Genomic DNA, 27,238 nt, shown 5'->3' on the forward strand with positions numbered 1-27,238 from the left:
CTATGCAGTTTTTCCTCCCACTTCTGTGCCAGAACAGCTTAACCTTTTATTTAAGTGTCTCTGGTCCAAAAAACATTAAAATTGGGCACTCTAATAAATACTACTACATAATGACTCGCTCCAGTTCTCTGCAGTAATTAGTACTCTGGTGATGAACTGTGCCTCTAAGGTTCAAAATTTTATAATGTTTTGACAGTTGGAATCTTACCAAGCATGAAATGAACCAATAAAAACTTCTTTTTTCGTTATCATTCTCCAAGTATTAGGAAAAAATATATGTATTCTCAACATATAATAGTAGTACCCTAAGGGGAAAAAAAAAAATAGTGACCCCCCCCCCCCCGCCCAGATTCAAAGGGGAGGGTTTATGTACCATTCAAATGAAGAGAAATGTAAAATCTGGTAACTAAAAGCCAAAAGTGACTTTAACGAGCAAGTACATCTCAATCACCTTGATTAGCAAAGCAAGATAATACGCATTCAAATCTTCATGCCAGTCAAAAATCTCAAATACCAGATTTTCTTTTCCCTCTTTAACTGTTTGATGATCATGGTATCTTTAATCACTTCAAATCATTCTTCATAAGATTGCTTTTACATGAATATAGTTCTCCCCTCAACATCTCTGCATCCCAGAGACAGTAAGCATAGCCCTGACAATATTTCAGAGTCTAGGCAAAGACTTCGTTTGTCTCCGTGGAGGTCATGTTTTACCTGAAGCAACTGAAGCTGCAACTTCAAAGTTAATTTTCACATAAACTGAAAAGTCAAAAGCCTTAAATATTCTACAAATCTCTATAAATCCAAATATATTCTTGATGATACCTGCACTATTTGATGCAAAATAAAAATGCTCACATTCTGAGAAATTCTGGGGACAAACAATGGCAATGGTTGGAGAACAAAGTGAACGTACCTACTGCCAGGCAGTGGACTCTACACTTAGACATGATTACAATGGCAAATTCTGGTATGTTTTACCACAATAAAAACAAAACCCCTTTATGAGCTACCTCTCTTGCCTGAACGTTAATTTCCTTCTATTCTATTCTGAAACATTTATGCTTTATCTGAAGGAATTTTGCTATTCATTACCTAAATGTATGCTCTGACCTTGTAACAGGTTCCAATGAACTTTTTTGATGTTTGGCACTCACTCACTCACTCCGTTGAATTTTTACAGAGCCAAGAAAGATGAAGAAATTCCTAGAAATGTGCCTTATTTTATGGCAACAAATTCACCACCATAAAATAGGAACTTTCTTTATAAATTATGCAGTAATATAGGATCAGCTGTGTGGGATGCAGCCGTGAACACTCTGATATGTGCTGGGACCTGCGGCAGAATCCAGGAGTACCTCAGGAAGGGATATCATAACTGTACCCCTCTAAAATGAAATGCCATGCTTAGAAATTGGTTATTTTTTAATGATTAAGCTAACGAGTTCTGAACTTTTAACCTATATGGGTTTCATAATTACACAGCTTGAAATCCTCATCAGAAAATCTGTCTGCTCCTGAAATTCAAATCATTTTATAATCTTGAATAATGCATGGCAACTCTACAGAAATTAAAACATTTCACAGAAGAAATTCACAACCTATTTTTTTTTTTTTTAACCAGAGCATAAAGCAACAGAAATTAGTTGTTGCTTCCTTTCGTCAGCCAGCTCCTTGCTCCACACACCCCCAGCTCTTTAACAAGAGGCAATTTATTGCGTTTTATATCAACTACATACTGGGTATGGATTCATGGCACAGACCTTTTTTACATGAGCCAGTGCAAAGACCATTCAGTAGAGTTCAAAAAACAAAACAAAAACAAAAACTAAACAATCCCACAAGGGTGAATAAACAAATTCTGTCTAAGCATGGTGGTTAAGAACTCTGGCTTTTTGGTCAAAGTTTGAAATTCTGCCTCAGCCACACCCTGGCTTGGGGACAGTGAGCAAACCCCTGGGTAATTCCATCCCGTCAACACTAGTTTCCTCATCTCTAAAATGGGGATAATAGATCTCCCTCACTGTAATCCCGAAGATTCTGTCAGGGAATGTAAGTAAGGCTTTTAGCAGTGTGCCTCATACTTGGTAAACTCTCAATGAAGTAAATTCTAATTAGAATAATAAATACTACTCTAATTACAGTCATATAATTCTATAATAACAATTTTCATGTTTACAAGGCTTCCTCTGTAGAAGGCATCTGCAAATAGGTTTCTTTTCCATTGGTGAAAAAAAGATAAAAAAGTATTGTGTGGTATTAATACAATGCTAGACAATAGGTAAATCCCCAACACTCAAAATACATATTTAAACATAAACAGACTTAAGATTTTTTTTTAAAGTTAGACTTGCCTTTAAATTCTTTATATATGTATTTCAAAGCAGAGTTGTTTTTAAAGTAAATCACAGCTCATAATGTACCATTAATCTCTTGTAAAACAAATGAAAATTTTTCTTCTAAACACAAGAACAGAGATCAGAGACAATATACAGCCACCTCAGTAAGCAACCAGCTCAGTAAGCTCCACTAACATGGTCATTTACTTAGTTTTCTAGACAGGAATTCTATGCTGTACATAAAGTGCTGAGTCATTTTCTAAAATATTCTAAGATTTTTATGCTGAAAAACATCCTGTTTTTAAAATTTACCTATAGTAACTAGAGTCATTATTGCCCAGAATTATAATAAAAACTTCAAAGAGCAAGAAAGAAGCTAAAATAAATCCCCAAACCAGGATAGAATACTATTGCCAACATTAAAAATCACCTTCCATGAGATATCATCTCACACTGGTCAGAATGGCTAAAATTAATAAGTTAGGAAACAAAAGGTGTTGGTGAGGATGTGAAGAAAGGGGAACCTTCTTACACTGTTGGTGGGAACACAAGCCAGTGCAGCCACTCTGGAAAACAGTATGAAGGTTTCTCAAAAAGTTAAAAATAGAGCTACCCTATGAGCTAAATTAGGTATTTATCCAAAGGATACAAAAATGCTGATTCAAAGGGGCATATGCATCCCAATATGTTTATAGAAGCACTATCAACAATAGCAAATTACAAATTATGCGAAAATTCCCAATGTCCATCAACAGGTGAGTGGATAAAGAAGCTGCAGCATGCCATCCACCATATACAATGGAGTACTACTCAGCCATCAAAAAGAATGAACTCTTGCCATTTGCAATGATATGGGTGGAACTAGAGGGGATTATGCTATGCAAAATAAGTTAAAGATAAATGCGTATGATTTCATGCATATGTGGAATTTAAGAAACAAAACAGAATAGCATAGGGGAAGGGAAGGAAAAATAAAATAAGCCAAAACTAGAGAGGGAGGCAAACCATAAGAGAACAAACTGAGGGTTGCTGGAAGTGAGCAGGGGGGCGCACTAAATGGGTGATGGCCATTAAGGAGGGCACTTGTTGGGATGAGCACTGGGTATTATATGCAACTGATGAATCACTAAAGTCTACTTCTGAAACCAGTACTACACTGTATGTTAACTAACTTGAATTTAAATTAAAAAAAAAAAAACTTTTCTAAGAATAAATATATAGCAAAGTGACATGTCAAAGAAAAGCATGTAACTATCAATTTTGTATGAAAAAGCATATATCCCATATTTATGTTTGAGTATATCTACAAAACAAATTTATATACCCAGTTTCTAATGATGGATTATTTCTGTTCTATGTGATCACAGATAATTTTAGTGTTCTTTGTATTTTACTGTATTCTAAATTTTGACATTTAACAGGTACTAACATTTTTAGTAGTAACATAGCTTTAAATAGTTTTAAACCAAAGGAAAACTCCTACAAGGGTGCTTCTTGTTCCACACTCCTGCCCTACCACCTTTTGTTCTTATAGTATTGTTTGTTTTGACACTTTCTTTGTGTCACTCAAATGCAACAACAAAGTCACATATAAAAGTTGTCCAGCCCTAGACAAATTCCCAAAACAAAGCATCCAGGCTATACTTTAAACACTGTAACCAAGACACTGGCATTATCCCAAAGTAAATGATGGGGAGTACAAAGTGGATGCCAGGTTTTATGCATGCTTGCAGCTCCAGATCTAATGGACAGTGAAAGGAGATATTTTAAAACAATGATTTGGCTGAAGTATTAATCAACTAGATGTCATAATAAAAGATTATGTGTCAAAAAATTCAATCCAGAGCTGCATTCTTCTCCTTATATGGAGACACTATCAATTTTTAAAATCTATGTTATTTATTTCATACAAAGTATATTACTGTCAAATAGTGCTGAGTATTCCAGCCATAATTATTTTCATTGTATAAAAAGCCAATTTTAAAATAAAGTTGTAACTTAAATTTAAAAATTTCTAAATCCCTAAATTATGTTGACTTTCCGTGACATTAGGCCATCAGACACTACAGTTGAATAAAAGAAACCTTTTTCCATTTAAGAGGAAAATATTTAGTTTTGGAAAAATCTAAGCAGTATGTCGAATTAAATTACCAAGAAAGAGACTTCCATAGTATTCATTTCAATAAATCTGATATTTATTTTCAGCTTCTGAGTTCCAAAGAACAGCAAAGATTTAAACGCAGTACTTTAGCATCTTTGATGTTCTACTTTTATTTGAATATTCATTTCAAATATCAATGTAGCAAGAAATATATAAGTTCTCAATCTAAGTTTTCTTGAAACATGCCAATTCAATAAGTTTTGTGTGTGTGTGTATGTACACAAAAGATACTGAAGTTTAAAATTAAAACTTGGCCAACCAGCAGTGGCATTCCATATTTTAATGCATTATATATGAGCACAAGACTCATCTCAGATTGAAGTCTCTGTCAAGTGCAAAATATTTCATATTATGTTCAGTCATTGCAGTTAAATACTTAACTTCCTGAAATAGAAGTTTCCATTTGGGAAAGAGACATCTGAATAGTTGGAGTGTTTATGCCTTTGACATTAGGTTTCCCTAAGGAAATGTCAACATTTTTATCGTTTTTCTATCACTTTCTTATTCATATTATTCTTTGTTGCTTGTTTTATTTTGATGTTTATCATAGCACATCTTTTTTTTCAAGTCATCAGCGCACTGAGTCTGTGAATTATTTTTCCAACCAGTTACATTCATGCCCCCCAACCCTAACACTTCTCACTTAACCTCTACACTTCCTAAATAAACCAAAATATCCCCTGTAGTTTGAGGGGAGGGGGCAAGGTCTCTAGCAAGCTCAAAGAACTGCTGTGAACTGCCATCCAGCTACTTTAGAAAAAAAGGATTGAAATGTCACAATGTGAAGAACCACAGACTCTATAATTTATTTAGGTATGAATTGCATTGGCTTTATCACAAAAACGTTCCTGATGTCCATGCTGTGAGTACTCCCTCTGCCTTGATGATAGAAAAGCATTCCATTCTGCCGCAGCTAGTGGCCCAGGGCCACCTGAGGGTCTCTGTGCTGCCCCAGCTACATCAAGAACACCTAGACACCTCTGTATGACTTGGATATGGGGTAGGAGAAGAACGACCATGTGTCATGTCAACAGTTCTAGTTCTTTCTAGAGGATGAGGGACCATTCTGAAAACCAGCAAAACCCAAGTACTAAGGGGAAGTTGGAGAATTAAACCTGCTATTTATCTCATGGCATTGGAGAACAATTTAAAAGCTTACTATACTTCACTCTAAGTTCTTAAACTGCCCGAGTTTTTTGTTTTGTTTTGGATTTTTTTTCTTTAGGCATAGTTTCCAGATTTTTCATGCAAAATAAGTTTGCATCTAGTGAAAGAGAAATCCCAACTTTTCAAGATGAGTAGCGAATACATTTTCCATGCTATTAAAATAAAAATTAGGAAGACTAGGTTAAGAAACTATCCCCGGGAAAAACAGCCTCTGTGTTCTGTGAAACACATACCAACTTAACTGCTTATGTTTTAAATATGTCAAAAGGCCAAAATCAGAACTCATTCAGATTCCCCAGTTACACTTTACGGGCTATAAATACATAACTTTTTAAAGAATGAGTGAAATGGCAAGAGTTTATGTTTAATAGTTTAATATCATGAATTGCTTCCTTCTAGGAAAAACAAAATCAACAATAATGGATAATGAAGAATTTAAAATAGAAAAATGGAATTTTTACCCAATGGAAACATTCCACATTAATCTTGTTTATTAAATCAAAGTCATGCAAACTAAACAATTGAAATATACATTTTAACCTTAAAGGGCTTAAATCTTTTACCAACAATTCAAAAATTCCTGAAAAAACAGAGATAAGTAACTTGGCAGAACCATGAACAAAACTCACAAAATTTTTAAAATTAACAATGTTAGAAAACTAAAAGAGGGACGAACACATTTGTCCTAATCATTAAGGAATAAAGAAGAGTGGGGAAAACAGCCCACAGTTCTACAACAGTGGGTAAGAAGTGGGAAATTTTATCTGCGAACCCCAGAAAAGTGCAGCTGATATAGGCAGAAATATAAGGTAATACATGACTCATGTAACTGGTGGTACCAAGTTCGGATAGGCGTTATTGTAGACAAATTCCCTGGCTCAGGACCCACATCCCAGAGATTCCCTGGGGTCTGGCTCTCCTCGTGGCTGCTTCTACCACATGCTAGAAGCTGGATGGCTATCGAGGTTCTAAGGCTCTGACAGTAAAATTCAGAGGGAACTTCTCCCATAAGACCAAGGAAAGAGCTTTCCCAGATGGCCTCAGCTAACTGTTCTTCGAGCATGTTTGGCACAAACTGAATCACATGACCATTCTCAAAGTAATCACTGGCACCGGGAACTAGATCGCAGCTGACGGACCCCCCAGGCTCACCCTTGTGGATGGGTGGTCATACAGACCAAACCACTCTGGTTGCACACTGAAGGAAGTTACCTGAACAAACGTGGCGCCCTCCTAGGAAGGCAAAAGTGGAGAATGGATGCTGAGTAAGCAAACAATCACATCACTGTACCATGCACAGGCCAGCCCTGTATTTCCAGACAGAAATGCATGCCTCAGAGGCTCACAGTTGGCCTGTTGTGGGTCACATCACACTCTAAACCTAGAGGAGCAATTCCAGGCAAATGTTTACTCAACTCTTGCTTATGTTCTTTCAAGGACTAAGGGTCTGTGTTCAACAAAGTGGCATATGCTTCACAGGAGAGCGATTCGTGGTATTGAGCTGCCGTGTACTCCCTTTCTTAAAACCTCATTGGACCAACTTGTTGGGATTCAGCGGATGAATTTATTCCTCCTCTTCTATGGTCCCCCAAACACGTGAGGACAGTTGGTAGGTTCCCTTGCACCCTTTCTTCTCAAGGACCGTCCCAAGGCTCTCCAGTCTCCACAACATTAAGTATTTCCATTTTTAAATAATCACCCAAAACCTTTGTAAGATTTCTACTTCAGAAGTGAGCTATTGAGAGCACCACATCATGCTATCATATTAGGTTCATTTTTGAACTGGGACACAGTGGCTACACTAAGCTAGGAGTCTGGAAAGTCAAGTGCTAGCCTTGGTATCAAGAACGGGGAGATTCTTCAACTTTTTGTTGAAGAAGGTGATTGTAATAGTCCAAAAATCTGAAATATGCATATTTCAGATACTGTAATTTGTACAAATACACCTCAAATTTGTCATTTGAGGTGATTGTAATGCCATATATATATATTTCAATTTATTACAATTATAACATTGTAATTTGTAGTTTGTACAAATACACCTCAAATTTGCAATTTGAGGTGATTGTAATGCCATATATATGTAAATATATATATATATTTTTTTCAGATTGTTGGGCTATTACAATCACCTCAAATCATTATTTTGCAGTCTTTCTGTTCTGTTTATGATTAAGTATTGTGTAAATATGTGAGTTTCACTTGGAACCTTTTGGACTGAGATTAATAAAGGTAGTATGAATAAGAATTTACACTATTATACCCCTCTGATTAAAGTCTGCACAGTCTTTCTTATTGTTCAGGAAATGTCATTTGATCCTTCAAAATTGATTCATAACATGAGAAGAAGGGAAGCTAAAAAGAGAACGTAAAAACTTAAAGCGGTAAATATAAAGTGCAGTAATCCTGCCAAAATTCTCTAAGTTTCCATATTTATGATGGGAAGTATGCTTTATTTTTAACAGAAAATTATATACTTACAGGACCTTAAAAAGCTACAGTTCTTAAAAGCCAAATTTGAGGAAATTCTTATTTACTAAAAATGTATCTATAAATGTAAGGCATCTATACATATAAATGGAATTTGTAATAAGTACCTCAACAGGAATGTTATAAACATTCATTTGATTCCAAGAGCAGCTCCAAAAAAGTTCACCTGGTTCACAGTGTAGCTCATGAATAACATAAAGTGAGTCTGAGCTCCTGGAAGGCAAGAACCTGCACAGTAAAAGATTAGCTAGGAGGGTAGCACATGGTTGGTCTCATGAAATTACTGAACGGCTCACGGCTCACGTCTCCGATGAAATAAAGGAGCTACATAGTTGCTTGCCTAAGCTTGCCACTTCTCAGACATATCCCTACTGCTTTGTTTTGTTTTTCTGAACCGTGGGGTTTCACGTATTTAGGTGCTTTTCTTTCCATAACATTTTAACTGATTTCTTGAGATCTCTCCTAAGACAGAGTGTTCCCCCTCTGCTCTCCAAAGAAGCACACAGTTCCCTTCCAATCGTTCAAACAGGAACTAAGTAGTGAATAAGTATATACACAGAAATGATAACAGATTCCAGAATTTTGGAAAGTTCTGGGAAACTGCCTTTGTACTACAGTTCATTCCGTCCTTGCTTGTCTGTATGTAGAAGCTCTGATACATTTGCTTCCCAGCCATTCAATTCCCAAGGGTAGATTTAACCCCCCAGTAACCCACCTCTTCCTACAACCCTCACAGCTGCCCTCTTTCCAGGTTAAAAAGGTCCCTGTTTTCTTGGACACCTCACTGGATACAAAGAGAGGACTCCACCCCGCACAACTAGCCTCCTTCCTTCCAAACTTCTTTCACATCCCTCTCTGCCTGGCTCAGGGTCCTTTTCCGTTACAAGTCCCTCCTGGACTGCAAGTAAATGTTTGCTCAAACACCTCAGAACCATTGTTCCAAGGGGTAAGAACAAAGGGCTCTGCTGGTTTGGCACATCCCAGTTCAGAGTGTTACCATACTTTTAATTTCATTTGTTCCTCCCACAAACCCAGTGATGTCCATGAGACAGGGTATCTGATTTTACAGATGAGAAAACAGAGGTTGAGCTCGGTTAGAATAGTAAGAAAAACCTGGATTCAAACTGCCAAAGCCTAATGCTCTGGCACCTAACACTCTACAGCATGCCTTCCGTGAAGCAGGTATTAGCTAGGTGTTGGGGGAATTCAATCCGACTGAACTGATGTACGCTTAGGCAATGACAGTATGACACCCAATTAGCACCAAGAGGCATTTGCATTTTTCAAAGAAGACATTTTACAACCGAATTGAATTTCAGGTATTCTAATGAAATTGCCATTTGTAAGTTATATAAGTCAAAAACAGATGTATTTTAAAAATAATAATGGTCCCATACCTCTTGGGCATAGAGAGATTCAAAAGACCCCAATGAGAGAGAGAACATCAGTAGAATTGGGTCCAAAAATATACAGCTAAAGGCATGCTGTAATGGTGAAAATGTTCATTGATTCTTTTTAAGACTTACATATTTTGCTCTAAGTAAAGCATTACTATAATCTCAAGTTTTACTGGCTTTTTCCCTTTAACCAAACCTGAAGTTTTCCTTATGTCAAACATTTTCTTCTGTTTATTCTTCACTGTACTCAAATGCCTAAGTTAACAGCACCACCATCTTGAAAATTCCGTTTCTTTCCAACATCTGATAAAACCTTTGCATCATGTAAGTGTGCATCAACAAGCATAGTCAGGGCGCGTAGACACAACTCTGCATACACAGATCTGCACACATATGGTCTCCTCCTCACGCACGCACATACACTATAGCTGCCAAAAAGCTAAACTACAGAAGGCACAAGGGAGAACCAAATTGGACATGGCCATTATGTGGATCACTTTGCCTGAAGTTACTTCCCAACATCATTCGTCTTTGCCACAGTAAGGTCACAAAGGCATGGATTCCAAACTGGTCCTTTGAGGTTGAAAAGTGCCCACAAACTGCCTCTTAATACAATATTTAAAAGAGACAACATAATTTGGTGGGAGAAAATGAAGGACAATTAGAAATCTCCAATTCAAGCACCAGCTCTCTCACTAACTAAAATCAAATGTGTTTATTAACCGCTAAACCACAGGTAACAAGTCAGTTGTTAAAAAATATTTTAAAAGGCTGTCTCTGGGGGCACCTGGGTGGCTTCCAGGGTTAAGTATCAGCCTTTGGCTCAGGTCATAATCCCAGGGAGCCTGCTTCTCCCTCTCCCTCTGCAGCTCCCCCTGCTTGTGTTCTCTTGCATGCATGCTCTCCCCTCTCTCAAATAAATAAAATCTATAAAATAAAATAAAATAAAAGGCTATCTCAGTCATAAAGAAGCATCTAAGACATTTGGGGAGACAAAATAAATGCTTAAGTTAGACCATAATTTTTTTTTTATTCTTTTGCTTTGGTTTTGGCTTTAAGTACTTACTATTTTATTTTATTGTTTCATTTATGTAAGTTCTACAACCCAATGTGGGGCTTGAACTCACAACCCCAGGATCAAGAGTCACAGGTTCTACAGACTGAGCCAGCCAGGTGCCCCAAACCATAAAATTCTTAAGAATTCTAAGATGGCAATTGATACATGTAACTAAGCAACAGTGTATTGTTCTCAAAGGGACTGCTAAATGATTTTATAAAATTGCAGAGCACAGAGAATTTACTTAGGGTTGGGATAGTCTGCAAACACTGACTAGGAAAAAAAATATATAATTTGATCCAGATCTTGAAAGATTGGTAAGAATTGAGCAGCAGAAATATCTCCTTTACCTGTCTATAGCACTTTTTAATTTCCTTTTTATTTTTACATACAGCTACTCAACCTTTCCAATGATACTTATGAGAAAGAAAACATGTATCATTCTCATTTATCAAGAAAAAAAAAGTTTAATGTTGGTAAGGGCTTACTAAAGACCTAAAATATACACACATAAACATTCATTCATTCATTCCTCTACTCCACTCTACAGCTACCTGAACAGCTACAAAGTGCCACCCGCTGGCACAGACAGTGGGAATACGGCAGGGAATATAACAAACACCCTCTCTCTGTGGAGCTTATGTTTTATAACATACACAGTGGACCCCTGGAGCACTTGGGCAGTTAGGAGCCCTCACCGGCACCCCCTGCAGTCGAAAATCCACATGTAACGTCAACTCGCCCAAAACTTGATACAACTAGCCTACTGTTGCCCAAAAGCCCTACTAACAACACAGCTGATTAACATGTATTTTATACTATATATACTGTATTCTTACAATAAAGTAAGCTAGAGAAAAAAATGTAAGAAAGTCACAAGGAAGAAAAAACACACCGGTACTGTACTGTATCCAAAAAATCCACATAGAAGTAGACCATGTCATTCAAGGGTCAACCACAGAATGAATCCTCGATAAGGCAGGAAGTAGGGACAAGGACACACCAGACAAGAGAAACATCCAGAAGGCTCTGAAGCAAGAAAGTGCATGCATGGTACAAAGAGAACAGTCAGCATAGCAGTTCCATTACTGTTGAGGGTTGAGATGGCGGAGTCTGAGATCGTTTGGGGCCATTCTGAAGCTGCTGAATATAGATATGGCTATAGATTTTGGGCTGGAGTCAGTACACACTGAAAGGAATGGAAGGACTTAACCAATACAACAGTAGTAATAGTACTAATTATATTAGTATTGTATGATAGCAATAGTAGTATAGTACAGTGTAGGAACAGAGGTTTTTTTTAAGATTTTATTTATTTATCTGAGAGAGAGAGAGAGCTAGAATCAGAACATGAGCAGGAGCAGGGGGAATAGTGGGAGAGGGAGAAGCAGGCTCCCCACTGAGCAAGAAGCCTAGTGCGGGGCCTGATCCCAGGACCCTGGGATCATGACCTGAGCTGAAGGCAGATGCTTAACCGACTGAGCCACCCAGGCGCCCCAGGAATAGTTTACTATATACAAAATAGTAGCATATTAATTATAATAGCACCTAACACTCACTGATGACCTACTACAGGACGGGTACTCTACTAAATACTTTACATGTATTAACTTGTCAACTTGGTCCACTTTTTAGCTCCAATTGCCCATGAGGAAACTAAGGACAAAGAGATTAAGCAACTTGCCCAAAGCCACACAACGGATAGCAAAACCAAGAAATAAACTGACCTTCCCTGTCAAGAATCCAAGCTCTGAGCCACTGGGCTTGCACTCATGGCACAGAACGGAGAGGTGGGGGCTAAAGGCAAGGCCACCAATTCCTTATCAATTAAATAACCTTGCCTGAGATCTCACGGATATAAATTTGGTAGCCGTGGAAACGCAAAGAGAGCAGCAGACACATGTGACACGTTAAAGAAAAGAATGAATTGGATTTATTAACTACATTTTTTAAACAAGAGCAGGTTCAAACCTGAAAGACTAAGAGAAGATATTCCTATCAATAAAAATAAGGAAGCCAAATGGAGGAAGCCTATTTGGAGGGAGGGAAACAGAGTGGCTTTAACATGTATCAGATGTTACCAGCATTCTAGGGAAGAAATGCAGAAATGGACACAGAAAAGACATCAGCTGGACATATGGAGCCCTTTAAACCTCCTGGTTCAGATTTTTTTTTTTTTTTTTTGATGGGTATATGCCACATGACTGCTGAGGTCTCTTCTAGTTCTGTGACTTTATAATTTTGTAATTCAGTATCACAATATCTATCCTCAGAACACAATATCTATCCTCACAAAGTCTGAGATGGAATTTCTTCGGCCAAGGCAATCTTTAGGGGCTTCTGCATGGACTTTTGAAACACCGTGTAAACTTCCCTTCAAATGCAGTTTCAAAACTTCAACACCCATGAACCAAAGGAAAAACTTGAGAAGAAAAAAATCCCCAAAACACCATACTCTGATTTGTCTAAAAAAAAAAAAAAGAAAAAGAAAAAGAAAACAAAACCAAAAAAAAAAAAAAAACCCACAAGGGCTTAACACAGGTGTTTCCCTTGAAATGAGGCCTCGCTGACAAAATGACTCAAAATGAGGTAATTAATGTAAGACTTTTTTTTTTTAAGGAGTCTAACTTAATTAGGTATCCCCTACCTACTGAAAAACACAAACTGCATAAACTGTCCAATTACATACTTAAAGAGTTATATACTCCATCACAATCAGCCATTTGCCCTTCAACCAGTGAACAGGAAAAGGGAAGAAGTCTATGAAAAGGAGTTTTATAAACGCGAAGATTTTGCTTCAGCCCTTCTAAGATGGCTTATAAAAGCACAGGTAAGCATTGGTATGGTTGAGAACCGTGAAGAAATAACAACCATTGGCTGAAATATTCAGTCTGGTTTTACTACCCACTACACAGTCTGAGCTGGACTAAAAATACAACAAAACTGAGAATGAAATAGAGCCAAACACACCATCACGCTCAGGGAGTGTCTCCTGCGAGCTGCTTTCCAGGTAGCTGTGGATTCCACTAGGGGGCAACAGAGTGTGCGCAGAGAGTGACTTGGGCGTTAAGGACATTGTCTAGTTTTAGGTCACTAGTTCAGTGTGCAAAACAGTCTCCATTTCAAAGGCACATTGGATTTCTGAATGATGCTTCTATTACCAAGCAATGTGTTCTGATAGAAGGATTCCTGTTTTAAAGTTAGTTAGTCATACTGGCAGTTTGATTTCTCAATAATAAATGAATCCAAATGTTCTGTCATAATAAAGTAACTTCCCATTAAACTATTGCACAATTTAATAACTTTCAAACAAATTTCATGAGATTTTTAAAAACAATGTACTCTATATAGCCTTTGATGTTTAATACTTAAATTTAAAACATTTAATGTTTAAATCAAAATGCACAGGTAAAAAATACACCTACAACACTACAAGATTCAACAGCTAACAATTGAGCACTTACTATGTACCATACTATATTGAAAACTTAATACATTTTTCAGACACCAACCCTATAAGATAAAAACCAACATTACATCCATTTTACAAACAGGCAAATTAAGGCTAATAGACATGAAACTTACCCAAGGATTTATAGCTAATAAAGGATGAAACCGAAATGAAACTTTAATATTGGAGTCCCAGATACCATGTGCAATCCCTGAGGCCAACCCACCAACACTAGCATCCAGGGGATTTGGGCATTTTTCCAAAATCAACCCCTGTGATAGTCAAAATTTAGTCAAAGATACAAATAGTCTTTCATTGTACTTTACCATGTAATAAAATTTTACTTTTGTATATGTATTTACTTACTGTAAAATCATGGCAGTAATCCAATTTACATAACAAGTTATGCATTGCTGTATTTCAGTATCATATTGCCATTGCCTTCTACAAACAAGAAATAATAATAATAATAATAATGAAGACAATCATTTAAAAAATTCAATACTCAGGTTCTCACACTCAAAAAAAAATATCAGCTAATGCTAAGCTTTGCATGGGCTTTGTTAGATGTTAATCTGTAGACGTCTTCGCAGTATTGTATATTACAATGAGAAACTGATAAGTCAATACTATATAGTCTGGTGTGACCCTGAAATTATTTCTACACAAGACAAAAGCATAGCCATCAAGGCCTAAAGAGTGAGGCTCACCCCACGAATGGAGATTCGATCTGTGATGTACTTTGGAAAGAATGAACAGATTGATCAACTAATCAGAAGCATAAGACATTTTCCTTGTCCTACAAAATCTTTAAGTCCAACTTGTGAAAACTTCATCATCATTTTCAAAGTTTAAAATAGGATAAGAGACACTGTATTAGTGTCCTACTGATGTTATAACAAGTTACTCCAAACACGGTGGCTTCAAGCAACACAAACTTGTAATTCCAGAGGTAATATGTCTGAAATAGGTCTCACTGGGCTAAAATCAAGAGGTCAGCAGGGCTGTATTCTATATGGAAGCTCTGGAGGAGAATCCATTCCTCCCTCCCCCCCCCCCCCGCCCCCGCCAGCTTCTAGAAACTACCTGCATTCTTTGGCTCCATTTTTTTTTTGTAAGATTTTATTAATTTTAAGTAATCTCTACACCCAACATGGGGCTTGAACTTAGAACCCCAAGATCAAGAGTCATATGCTCTACTGACTGAGCCAACCAGGTGTCCCTGGCTCCATTTTTAAAGTCAGCATTGGACAGTCAATTCTTTTCACATTGTATCTAATACCGACTCTCTTGCCCGCCTCCTTCAGTTATAAGGACCCTTGTGAGTATACCTGGCCTATCCAAATAATCCAGAATAATTTCCCCACATTTTAACATCCTTAATCACATTTGCAAAGACCCTTTTCCCATGTAACATACATGTCACTGGTTCTGGACATTAGGATTAGATATCTTTAGAGGCTAATACCCTGTCTACTGCAGATAACAAAACATATAATTTGTGAACATTTGGCAATCCTTCTGAAAAGTAGTTACTGAACTACAGAATATATTCTCCTACAAAACAGCATATCATTTTTAGAAAAGTATAGTCTACCAAGTCCTCACAGAAGTAATCTGGGACATGGAGAAAGGGATGCAAGGGACAGTAACACAGGCAACGTACTTTTACAAAAAATTAGGTATAAGCTTCAGGCAAAGACAGTTGAATTTATATACATGTGACATACTAATTCAAAATAATCTTGTTAAACTCCATAGTTCTATTACCTACCTCTTCTTAACAATGGTGCTATGTAAAAACAAATTCATGCTTATTTGTAATTCATGAGTTTTCATAATCAGCAATTATAGAATCAAACAACCAACACACTGCTTGGCACGTTGCAGAAAAACAAACGAGTATGGAAATTTAAATTCTAGTTTGATTCTGCCACTGACAACCTGTGTGATCTCCAGCAAGTCACTTACAATTTCTGGGGCTCTTCTCAGAAACTAAAAATAGGGATAACAAATAGCTCCTGCCCGCAGGGTCACTATGAAATAAAACAGAATATATAATTGCCAAAGACATTCTCGGCCACTGTTAGTGCTCCATAAAATGTTAAGTAGTTGTTATTGTGTGAACTACGTCAGTAACCTAATTTACAAAATTTACAAAATTTTGTAAGTTGAGACAGATTTACATGTCTAAATTTAAATTTACAATCTAAATTTACAAAAAAGTAAGGTCAAACAAAGTCTGGAGGAACCTTCTTTCCAGACTAGACACGTAAACTATCAGAAACTCTTCAGACTGCAGAGTTGATGTCAGGGGAAAAAAAAAAAGTGATGCTCTCTTTTTCGCTGACATTATTTTTAAAAAGGAAAAAATGGGAGCATGTATTTTTTCCCCCAGCAATATCCAAAGCGTAATTCTCATCTGCTCTGCAGCACAATACCAATTAGGCACCGTGTATTTGATGTGAAAGTACATTAAGGAAATAGGTACACCTGTACCCAAACAGCCCTAATCCTTTGCTAGGATTTTAACAGACTACCTCATTTTTTTCACCTGACTCAATAGCAGTGAAGTCCCTTTAAAACCAAGATTACATATAATAAAAGCTGTTTCTGTGTCTAGTAAATGGATTATAGTTAAAAGGGCACTGCCAGGATAGTTAAAAAGAATTCTCTAAAGGAAGAGCTCTGTAGGACAAATGATTTCCCTCAGCACCATTCATGGGAACATCCTTCCTATAATTAGGTCTTGGACAAGGCTGGGGTGAGACATATTCTTCTGGCCCTTCATAAACTTGCTACTTTTTGGCATTTAATACAATGGGCATCAGTGAAATCTGAGAAGGGAAGACCTTCTTCATTAACAAACAGACCAAATGCCTAGACTATTTCAAAATAAGAAGATGGCTACAGGAAGACAGAAAGTGAAACAGAAATACAGAAGTGAAAGTCATCCCTTAAAGTTATCAATGTAAATAATATTATTAATTTCTGGGAGACCAAGCAGTAAGTGTTCTTTGAGAATCAAAATGGATAAGAGAATGTACCAGATATTATTAATACAAGGAACACAAAGGAAATAAAAATCTTCTGGTCCATGTCACATAGAACTTACAATCTATTTAGGGAGATAAGTCCCTTATGGAATGAGTAATTATAAAACAAAGCAAATTAGCAAACCAAGGTTGAGTTCCAACAGAAAACAGGGCAAATAAATGGACAGAATGTCCACAAAGACTTTTGGAAATTTGAACAGTCCAAAAAGATCTTACAGAAAAGGAAAATGTAAATTTTACCCAAGTTCACTAGATCACTTACATTCCAGTGCAGTTGGTACACACACACAGACATACACAGACACACACACACACACCCCAGAGAGTACAGAAAAACAAAAGAGAGAAACACATAAACACACATAAATTAGCCTAGTACAAACAGCACTGAGGACACACAGGAGAAGAAACACTGAAGCCAGGATCCCTCTGGGAGCGCTGTGGTTCAATTCGGGAGGACACAGGAGCCACTGATAAGAGGAGCCCAACACAGAAGCGGCCATAAAACAATCTGTCTCAACTGCAAAAATTCAGTGTATGGCCACTGAAGTTTCCTTTCACACCTTTTCCAGTTTATCATCAGAAGAAAAATCTAATTAAAATAAGATATTTGCAACAGGGTTACTCCCAAGTAGGTGGCAAAATATGTCACAACTTTTTGGAATATTCCATTTAGTATTTTGTTTTTATTTTAAGAAATGAAAACAAAAACTATTTAAAAAATGGGGTTTTGCCAGCTACTTTATTTAAAAAAAAAAAAAAAAAGTCTTCACCATAGTTCCTCCTAAGATTTGTCTGCCGGTTGTTTTCTCTATTTTGAAACACATTCAAATCACAAGTATTGAGTTGACTGTCTAGCAAGGGCCAAGAAGAAACCCCAGAGCCAGCAGTGGCAACGGGAACTCCAACAGCCTTGGTGCCTGACACTAATTTACAGAGACGCATGAGGAACTCTTGGGAATGAAGTGTCTGCTAATTAGGCCACCATGAACAGATTCCCAAACCTTGACAAAGTTTTTCCAAACATCTGATGAAGAACTTTGATTTATGGGCTGTTCAGGTAAAGCCTGAACAGATGGTATCTTTTAATAATAACGGACACATGCATTTGTTAAGGATCTCAATCTCTAGGAAACGCGGAGCTCTAAGGAGGAAAACAGAAGAGTTTTAGTAATCTACCTTATCTTTGTCTTCAACGACATCTGCCAAAACATCATCTGGGTCCAGGATTCCTCCATCTGTGTATTCTAAGTGATGAATCTTCACCCAGTAGCCCGGATCCTATGGTACAACAATCAACAAGTTTCATGATGTAGACTTTAAAAATACAGTTTAATTAAAAAAAAAAAAAAAAGTTGACAATTTAAAAAATGGGCTTTAATAACGAAATGTTTGAACACCAAAAATAAATGTTACTTCTATTTCGATAAACATTTGCCATTTTTATCCTGTTTCAGGGAGATCAGTAAATCACAGCAGACCTATTTTATCAATTATCCTAGAAGATAAATTACAATGCAAAGATAAAAGTGCCACAGTTATTTGAAAAGTGTATTCAAGAAATTTTTTATAACTTTCATTTAGGTAACCCCAAGAATACTTTGGGGGAAGAAAAAAGAACTTTTTGAGGGCACTCTTTGAAATGGGATTAGAAATTCAGACTGAGATTCCCAAAGTTGTAGGCGAGGGGCGGGTGGTGGGGGGAATCAAAAGGCAGAAATCTTTGATGGCAATAGTTGTCAGTTTAGAATCAATCAATGGCACGGAGTAACCGCTGACCTCTTCATCTTTTTAAATCTCCACACTCCATGCCTGTCCTCCCCAACATTTGAGACGTCACATAGAGCAAGAGCTCTACACAGCAGCGACTTGAACTGTGTTTGGAGCTGAACGAGGAGTTTGCTGAACAGGAGAAGTGATTTAGGAGATTTCCAAGTACTATTTTAAAAACCTGCTTAGGAAAGTAAGGCTTAAGGGAAAGAATTATTTTCTCAATTTGATATGTGGCTAAACACTCAGATGCTGCAGCTCAGAATTAAATGATGCAGCCGCCTACTTCCAGAAAGGACACGAAGGTCAACCAGAATAATGAGGCAAAGACATGAACCAATGAATGAAGAAAAACATTAGCAAGTTTTTTACCAGAATACCCGAGCTATTATCAATTTGGCTCTGTGATTCTTAGAAAGCTTCTCAAAGTGCGAATAATTCTTCTAGGATAAAGTGCTAAGCCTTTATCATATGAATCTTTAGAAGGGATAAGAACTAACATAGTCCAGAATTCAACTGCAATTTTACAAAAACTAATAGAAATGGTTGTCACACAGGCTCCTCTTTACCTGGCCCCCAATAAAATGCAAGAACATACTATTAAATAAAAGTAATGCTTTCAAAGCATCTATGCAGAGGGCTACTGAAATGTAGCCCAAGTATATAGCTTTTTAGTAATCTGACTTGGTAAAGCCATAGGCTTAAAAAAAAAAATCCAAAGGAATTCTCCTTTGACATTTCAAAAATTAAGTTTTCTATAGAGTACCTGAAAAGCTATTCCAAGTAAAATGAAAGGAATTTCATTGCGTCTAATACTAGCCTTATAAATGGAAACACTGATGATTGGGAAACTTGAACCACCTGATTCTCTTACCCAGAGAGATGACAAAGATAGGAGCAGTCACTGTATAACCAGGTAAAGAAAAGCACACCCGTCACTCAGATTCTTTAATCCGAGATCCTTACCAATTCAAGGTGATTGTGCTATAAAAGGTGAGCTTTACAATAGTGCAGAATAGTACAATAGACTGGATTCTAAATAAGGAGAATACTAGAGTAGATAAAACACTACATAACAGCCATTGGACTGTACAGAAAGAAAGAACTCCCCCTATAATCTTTGGGAATTCAGTCTTTTGGCTATGGCCATGCCATCAGCAATGTATTTTTTTCCAAATATACCCAGGACTTCTAATTGAAATCTACAGGGTATTACATTTTCCTTGTCAAAATTGCCTTCTTACAAAGGGAGTTCAATTTAATTAATTTCTATTAATATCCATTGAGTTGGTTTTTGCTATATTACAGCACTGTAGATGAAATCTGTTGATTCTAACCATGTTTGTAAAAGGTGATGTATTCTGAAGAGTTCTGAAGAGTTTGCTTCTTTTATATATATATTCAATTAATTGAAAGCAGATATCTATTAAGTTGTCTCCTTTTTTCTCATGCTCAGTTTATAAAAGCAGATTTTATCACCTAAGACAGAGGTAAACAACTACCCCCAACTATTGCAGTGTAAGTTAAAATGTGCCTGTGTTCCTGCCTAGAGGTAGGAACACAGAGGAGAAAACCAAGGATTCTGATTTAAAATAGGAAAACTCAGGAGGTAAGAAGGGATGGGATGTGAGCAGTAGCACAGGAAGGAGCAGACAGGTGGCAGCATGATGGGGTTCTTAAGTCACACAGCATTTTGCCATCACTCATGCTTGCAGGATCTAAGACTTTCTGGAAGATAAGAACTAGGAGTTGCAACTATGACATTTATCTCTAATCTTCTAATTGTGATTCCAAGGAGTACCGAAAAAAGTCCCACAGTACTAAATCAAGTAAAAAAGTTATTTTGAACATTTTAGAATCATATATTCAATCCAAAAAACTTTTTAAGTGAACTACATACCACTAGAATATTAAAAAACTGCAATTCTAACATGACCATCTCACATCGATACCGCCATTTTGTACACTTCAGAAAAGAGGAGACTCACGATGAGCACACATCCAATCCTGAACAAAAACAGACAAGCTCTATCAAAGTCATCTCAGTTAATATTTTACATGTCCAAGGGAGGTAAATCAACAAACACAGCACGTACTAACTGTGATTTTGTCTCCATGGCATTTCGGGCATGGAGCTATAGATCATTTTAAAAATATACATACAATATTAGCAGCCAACAGCCATTATAAGACCATAAATTCACCCTGACTCCTTTATGCATGTAAAAACTTCAACCATTACCTTGCACTCAGGATTTTGCATTTCATTTACTTAGTTTTATTACCACCAGGAATAAAACTGATCAAACATGAAAGGATGTTCACATATATGTCTACTTTCACACAATTAATCAATTGGAAAAGTTTACCGTGTTTTTCAGGATTATGATATTAATTTACCTTTTGCACAAATACCTTAATATATAAAATGTAAATTATTTTGAAAATATCTCTAGTAAATGTGTTATACAATAAATCTCATAACTTACATTTTTAGGTTCTTAAAGTATTGAAAAATAACAAACATTGCTTCCTCTGAGAGTATCTTATCATAAATTTCAAATAATACACAGTTAACTTAAACACTAATGGAATCTTAAAAATAGCCACAAGGATGAACTGGAAAAGGAAACAAATGCATATGCATTATGGAAAGACCATTTTACAGAGAACTTCTAATGATCAATGTAGAAACTGTTCCAAAAAGGCATAGATATTAGTAGCAATAAACATCCTTCACTGTGGGTAGAGGACATGAAATTTGACCCTAATACCTTAGAAAATCTCTACTGGCCAGGGTTTTGAAGAACAGTAATTTTCCATCTGCAGTATCAGGAGAAGTAGACTGTCAAGCCAGATACTATAGTGCTATTGATTACCAAGCACTGAGATTATGTCAACCATCAAAAGAGGGAAAACATGGGTGGTTCTCAACAAAATGCTTCTGGTCCAAAAAGAGAAAAAAATAGCCTGCAATGGCAGCTAAGCCCAAAAGTGAAATGAGCACTATAAAAGAAAAGCCGATGTTGGAAAAGAGCTATTTTATCAGCGGTGGCCAATTACAGAGCTCAGTAGTGCAGCTGGTTTCTTGGTGACTTAATTTTTTTCACACAAATAATCTCACCCATTGGGACAGAAGAACAATTATAAAAATTAAAGTTAATGGAAAATTTAAAATCTTCTAAGTAGAATTTAATTTCATGAATTTTGTGGAATATATTCACAAAATAAGATTTCAACATTTTGATCATCATCATCGTAGCAGATAACTTTAGTGGTTACTATACGCCAGGTGCTATAGGTACTGTGAGTTTTGTATAATTAGCCTCTTTAACCTCAAACAGCCTCATGAAATAGTTATCAATCCATTTTTTAGATGAGAAAACCAAGTCACAGGTAGGTGAATTGACTTACCCAAGGTTAGATGCTTAATAAACAGCAGAGCCAAGATGTTCTTCTTTAAACATAGAAAACAAGTGATTTAAAAAAAAATAATAACAACACAAGTACCTAAGAATAAGGCAAGGGGATCAAATCCATCTCTGCTGCTCCTTAAGTATATGGACCCAGGCAAGTCACCATTCCTCTAGGCCTCAGTTGCTTCATCATTATTAAACATAGAGGCTGTTTGGCCTTCTGCACAATGCAGCACATTCAAGTCCAAATGTAGAGGACACAACAGGGCAGTAAGAGAAGGCCCCAAAATCTTTCCCTAAGTGTGTCAGAGTAAGATGCCCCAGAATAGCACCCAGGAAAGAGACAGTAGTCAGAACAGGTCTAGAGACTGGTTGGCGGCTGGTAGAGAGCAAGAGTTTGAATCACCAACAACACACAGTGTAGGGAAAAAGCAGTTCCTGAAAATGATGCCTGAGCAAAGCCTATGAGAGCAGCACTGATACCTGAAAGGATAGAATTAACCAGAAAAGGCTGTAATAGTTACTGAGATTATGAGCTGGCCCTGACTTAGAACACTTCTCCAACTTCCTGAAAAAGATTAACCAATGCAAATTTGAGAAAAGGGTATAACAAGAACATGAGTTGATGCCCCTTTAATCAAGTATGTTTCTAAAGAACTCAGAAGAACTAGAATGGCACTAAGGGTTTTTAAATGCTAAGTTGAAAGTAACACCCAGCAAATTCAACAGAATTATAAGCCTCAATTTATGTAAACAATGAAGGTGAATCAGTCCACCTGTAAATTTACTCACAGTTTGAAAAATCTATCATCCTACCAAAAGAAGCTTGATATAGCCACACCAACATCAGATGAAGGAGACTTTAAGAAACATTACTAAAGGTAAAGGGGAACATTTCACAATGATAAAAGGGTCAATGCTATGTTAAGAAAACAATCCTAAACCTATGTACCTGATAACAAAACTCCAATACATATTGCCAAAATGGACAGATATTTTTTTAAAAAATCTACTTAACTATAGAGAAAGGATGGTTATTGGAGGGAAGGCGTAGGGGTGGGCTAAATGGGTGATGGGTATAATCATCACTTGTGATGAGCAGTGGGAGTTGTATGTAAGTGATAAATCACTAAATTCTACACCTGAAACTAATATTACACTACAGGTAAACTAACTGAAATTTTAAAAAAACTTAAAGAAGAAAAAAAAATAATTAAAAAATATATCCAAAAATCACAGTGAGACTTTTTTTTTTAAACATAGTGAACATTTTCTTTTATTGGGCTTTATGTATATAATCAATAAAGTCAAAGTAATATATAAATATCACAGTACAAGAAAAACATATGAATAGATAATGTTTTTACTCCATGAAAATATATATATATATTTTTTTACCATTTTATTTTTTTTCATGTTCCAAGATTCATTGTTTGTGTACCACACCCAGTGCTCCATGCAATATGTGCCCTCTTTAATACACACAACCAGGCTCACTCATCCCCCCAACTCCCTCCCCTCCATAACCCTCAATTTGTTTCTCAGAATCCATAGTGTCTCATCTTTCGTCTCCCCCTCCAATTTACCCCAATTTACTTTCCTTTCCTTCTCCTAATGTCCTCCACAGTGAGACTTTTGATAGGAAACAAAGATACAAACTATCTGACGAATACAACTAACAAACTGACCTAATTTATTTAATTCCATATATACAAGACACTGTACCCCCAAATTACAAAATACATTCTCTACAAGTGCACATAGAATTTATAATCAACTTCAAAAGTTTGGAATCACTCAGAATATATTCTCTGACCAAAGCTGAATTAATTCCAGAAAGATAATCTAGAAAATGTGTGGCTATTTGGAAATTAGGAAATATAGTTCTTAATTATCCATATATGAAAAATAAAGTAAGAAAACAGTTTTTAACCTAAAATAATAAAAAAAAAAATTGTGGGATGCAGCTAAAGCAGTGCTTAATGGCAAATGTATGGCCTTTAATGCAAATAAGCAAAAAAGAAAAGCTAAATTCAAGAAGCCAGAAAAATAATAGCTAGTCAAATCCAAACACAGAAGGAAGGAAATAAAGAGGGGGAAAAAAGAACAAAGTTCATTCTATGAACATGATAAAACTGACAAAAACCTAGTAAAATTCATCTAAAAAAAAAATTTATACTGTCAAAGAAAAAGGCAGGCACAACACCACCATAGACCCTACAGATATTAAAAAGATTTGGGAAAAAAATAGACTTATAAAATTGACAAGAAAATGAACAAATTCTTTGAAAAATACAACTTACCAAAATTGACAAAAAATAGAAAACAGAAACACAAAGATAACAATTAAATTTTAAGAACCAGACTCAGATAAGCTCACAGATAGTATCTTCTTAATGTTTTAAGGAAGAAAGAATGTCAATCTCATATAAATACTTCTAGAAACTACAAGAGAAAAATTTTCCCGACTCCCTTTTTATAAGGACAGCATAACATTGATACCAACACCTTACAAGCATATTACCAGTTATAAAATTCATTAAAAATGGATACGGCAGCAAAAATCTTAAATAAAACATGTGTAAACCAAAATTCAGTGATATATGTAAAGGATGATACACCAGGACCATGTGGGATTTATTTTCTTAATGTAAGAGTGGTTTAAAATCCAAAAATCAACTGAGGTTATTCATCAGATGAATAAAGGGGAAAAAAGGATAAAAATTAGATGGTGATCACAATGGATGCACTTGGGAATATTCACCCAATTCATAATAAAAAATACCTTAGCAATCTCACAACACAATACTATGAATTTCACAGCATAACACTGATCAAAAAAGAGCCAAGTACAAAAAAGTACATCTCTGATTCCATGACAAGCTCAAAAACAGGCTGAATTAATTCACAATCTTAGAAGTCAGAAGACCCGTTTATCCCTTGAGAGGGAAAGAGCCACAAAGGAGTCTCTGGAGGAATGTTCTATTTCTCGATGTGTGCACTGGCTGCACTTACTTGTGCACTTTCCTGTAGGTGTGCTACATTTAAAAAATATTTATATAAAGGGGTGCCTGGTGGCTCAGGCAGTTAAGCATCTGACTCTTGATTTCAGCTCAGGACATAATCACAGGGTTTAAAGATCAAGCTCCACATCCAGCTCTGCTCTTGGCATGAAACTGCTTAAGATTCTCTCTCTCCCTTGCTCTTATGCATGCTCTCTCTCTCTCTCAAAGAAAAAAAAATGATTAGAGACGTCAAGGTGGCTCAGTCAGTTAAGTATCTGCCTTCAGCTGAGGTCATGATCCTGGGGTCCTGGGAATAAGCCCCACATGGGTCCCCCTGCTCAGTGGGAAGGCTGCTTCTCCATCTCCCTCTGCTGCTCCCCCTGCTTGTGCTCTCTCGCTCTTGCTCTCACTCCTTCTCTCTCAAATAAATAAAATCTTTAAAAAAAAAAAATTTACATAAAGGAATTTTCTGCTTCGGAAAATGTGATTTCTTCTTTCAAACTGAAATACCTAGTTTCCCTTTACACATGACCATTTCTACAATTAAATAAATGAATACTACTAAAAAGCTGTTTACAACAGGTTTCCTTAGAAATATAAGAACAAATTTTTAGGAGAAGAAAGGAATGTCAAAGTGCCAAAAGACAGGGAGGCCCAGTTAACCCACCAACAGGAAATGTAGTTCACTGACCATCAATGATTTAAAACTTCGAAGGCCCAAAGAAGAGGCTTAATGAACCATAGGCTTAAGTGAGTTAACCGTGTGACAAATATGTTAAAAATGCTACCACGATCTTGGGCTATGACAACAGTACTGTGGACTACTGTGGAACAGGGCAAGTAACACTCTCATTCTCTAAGTGATCACCCACATTTAACGCATTTTTTTCAAAATTTAAGGGATGATCATTAACAAAGAGGAGAACACCAATATGGAGGATGGAAATAGGGCCAGCTCACTCATGGTAAGATGTGATTTTTTTTTTAAATTATTTTCATTAACATATAATGTATTATTTGCCCCTGGGGTAGAGGTCTGTAAATCATCAGTCTTACACAGAGATGTGATTTATTTTTGTTTAAACGAAAGAACACAAAGGGAAACACTTTCGCTATTTCACATATAGAAGAATCACAGTTTATAGGGCACTGGGCTCTTCAAGTTATCAAAGACAGAAATCTTTTATTGTTAAAATCATCATTCGTCATCTCTCAGGGAGACATCATGCTGGAGACAACCATCTCTCTCAAGTCCAACACTACTTGTTTTTCAACCAGGAAATTATTATATTTTCAGTTAAGCATGAGATAAAATATGTGGGTTATGTTGGAGACAACATTCTGTGAAAAATGCTTATCTTAAACACTTAAAATCATATTCAGCAGAGACAGACTCACACACTACCATAATCATATGGAAATTGAGACAACAGAGGTAGTAACAGAGTCACTTTGTGCTTCCTATCGAATCCAAGCTCATTGCTCATGTAAGTCAAATTAGCTACACTAAAATTCTTATCCCCCTACTTTCTTTGGTTGAGCTTTTATAGGTGAAATTGTAAGAGTTAAATGACCATCTCAGTCAGAGTCCCACCAAATTAAAAGGCTGTCATGCACAAGAAAGATTTGGCATATTCTGGGTAGGAGGAGTCAAGATGGCGGAGAAGTAGCGGCTGAGACTACATCAGGTAGCGGGAGATCAGCTAGATAGCTTATCTAAAGATTGCAAACACCTACAAATCCAACGGGAGATCGAAGGGAAGAAGAACAGCAATTCTAGAAACAGAAAATCAACCACTTTCTGAAAGGTAGGACTGGCGGAGAAGTGAATCCAAAGCAACGGGAAGATAGACCGCGGGGGGAGGGGCCGGCTCCCGGCAAGCGGCGGAGCAACGGAGCACAAAATCGGGACTTTTAAAAGTCTGTTCC

The 27,238-nt window shown here is 36.6% G+C and overlaps 1 protein-coding gene across 1 annotated transcript in view; it reads right to left on the bottom strand.

Annotated features, from left to right (window-relative positions):
- PARD3B (par-3 family cell polarity regulator beta) overlaps positions 1–27,238 on the bottom strand; it is a 1,020,734-nt gene that overhangs the window by 846,708 nt on the left and 146,788 nt on the right. The window contains exon 2 of the mRNA XM_032859992.1: positions 18,298–18,399. Coding sequence (XP_032715883.1) covers positions 18,298–18,399 — 102 coding nt within the window. The remainder of the gene's footprint in view (positions 1–18,297; positions 18,400–27,238) is intronic.

The sequence above is a fragment of the Lontra canadensis genome, unplaced genomic scaffold (assembly GCF_010015895.1).
Source record: "Lontra canadensis isolate GAN:19392208 unplaced genomic scaffold, GSC_riverotter_1.0 scaffold18, whole genome shotgun sequence".
NCBI lineage: Eukaryota > Metazoa > Chordata > Mammalia > Carnivora > Mustelidae > Lontra > Lontra canadensis.